Here is a 1,794-nt window from a genome sequence, read left to right on the forward strand (position 1 = left end):
ATGGATATACACATACCACACATAAAACATGGATATATACATATCACACACAAAAATTAAGCAAAAATGAATAAATTATATTTTAAAATAGAGTATTCAGGAAGTTAAATAAGTAACTACACTGTTTCCCATAACAGATTCTTGGGGCATGGTTTATACTATCTGCCCTGGAGGTGCATAAATCAACACCCAGCAAACACTTGGGAGAGACAGCCACACAGGTTATTGCTCAGAATAGCTAGTTTCAGAACATGGCAGAACCTTTAGTGTGTAAAATCAGTTCTGTTGAGAAAAGATACCTGTAAGGCCTATAACCCTAGCCCCGAGGCTGTTGCAGGAAAATGTCAGTTCAAGGCCAGCCTGGGCTACATAGGACATCCTGTCTCAAAAAGCTGAACAAGGGCCTATGAGATAGCTCAGCAGATAAAGGTGCTGTCCCCAGTCTAATGACATGAGTGGGATCCCTGAGACCCAAATGGTGGAAGGAGAGAATAGAGTCCCCAGGTTGTCCTCTGACAGACAAGCAAAGAGGACGATGCCTTGGAGCCATGCATGCACAGCACTTGGAAGATGATTAGTAGGCAGCTGTGGGTACAGAGCCTTGGGAGCCTGCAGACTCTACCACATTTGTGCCTGTGGCTCCCCTGGGCTCCATCCCAGCCATTCTTTCCTGTCCCCAGGACAGCCAGTACCCATGGAGTCAGAGGGTCAGCTTTGCCAAGGACATTGCGTCAGGGATGGTAAGTGACCAACCACTCACTCAAGTGGCCCAGTCTGCTATGAGGAGTGTGCGAGCAGAACCCATGGGGAAGCTCTGAGGTGGCAGCAGTGATGTAGGGGACTACCTACAATCCCCTAGTGGAGCACAGGGTACAGCTCAGCAGCAGAGCAGAGGTCTAGAGTCCATTGGCTGCTGGGACTGTGGTGGGAGGCAGGGAACTTGCAGAGGGTCAGGGCTGAGCTGGGGAGTCTGTTGGCCAAACGTCTGCTGACGACCTTGTTCCTGTTCCCTCAGGCCTACCTCCACTCTATGAACATCATTCACCGAGACCTCAACTCCCACAACTGTCTGGTCCGTGAGGTGAGCATTGCTGGGCAACTGGGTGAGCTGGAGAAAGAAGGAGCCTGAGCCGCTCCTCTCAGGGCTTCACGGAGATGGAGGTTAGGTGAACAGCACAAGAACAAGAGGCAGGCGGATCTGAGTTGCAGTCCTGGCTCTGCCATTTCTAGCATGGCACTGGCCCTCAGACCTACCAGCAGTGCAAGGTTTCAACAGATCAGTGAAGGGAAGACTGATTTGAAATGTAAAGCCCCAGCTTTCTCTGCAGCATTTATAGAAGCCACCTATAGTAGATGTAGCACAGGCTACCCAGGCAGCACCAACAGCTTCGGGAAGAGGAGGCTTGGCAGGGACATTTCAGCAGAGGCAAAAGATAGAGGTAGTCAGCCCCAGATTATACGTTGGTGTCTAAAGGGTTCCCAGGTATTATACAGAACATAGAGTATCGGGCCAAACTGGAGAGCAGGTGCCTAAAGTCCTAATCCTGTAATAAAATAACCACAATCAGCATGTGAACTGAGGAAGGCTAAGGTAGGATGTTCAAGTTCTGTGTGAGGTACAGAGCCATGTCAGGGTCAGCCTGAAAAACTTAGCAAGACCCTGTCTCAAGTTTAAAAGTGGAAAAACAAAATCCTGGAAACACAGGTGGATAAAGCATACACCTGGAATCCGCCAGTGAGGGGCTGGGGTGTGGCTCAGTGATAGAGCCCCTGCCTAGAATCCCCCAGTGAGGG

General features: G+C 49.8%; 1 protein-coding gene across 1 annotated transcript in view; it reads left to right on the forward strand.

Moving 5' to 3' along the window:
- Window positions 1-1,794, forward strand: part of Limk1 (LIM domain kinase 1) — a 32,659-nt gene that overhangs the window by 24,731 nt on the left and 6,134 nt on the right. Inside the window, exons 11-12 of the mRNA XM_005344650.3 lie at window positions 681-740; window positions 1,016-1,081. Of these exons, the coding sequence (XP_005344707.1) occupies window positions 681-740; window positions 1,016-1,081 (126 nt within the window). The remainder of the gene's footprint in view (window positions 1-680; window positions 741-1,015; window positions 1,082-1,794) is intronic.

The sequence above is a fragment of the Microtus ochrogaster genome, chromosome 2, assembly GCF_000317375.1.
Source record: "Microtus ochrogaster isolate Prairie Vole_2 chromosome 2, MicOch1.0, whole genome shotgun sequence".
Taxonomy (NCBI): Eukaryota; Metazoa; Chordata; class Mammalia; order Rodentia; family Cricetidae; genus Microtus; species Microtus ochrogaster.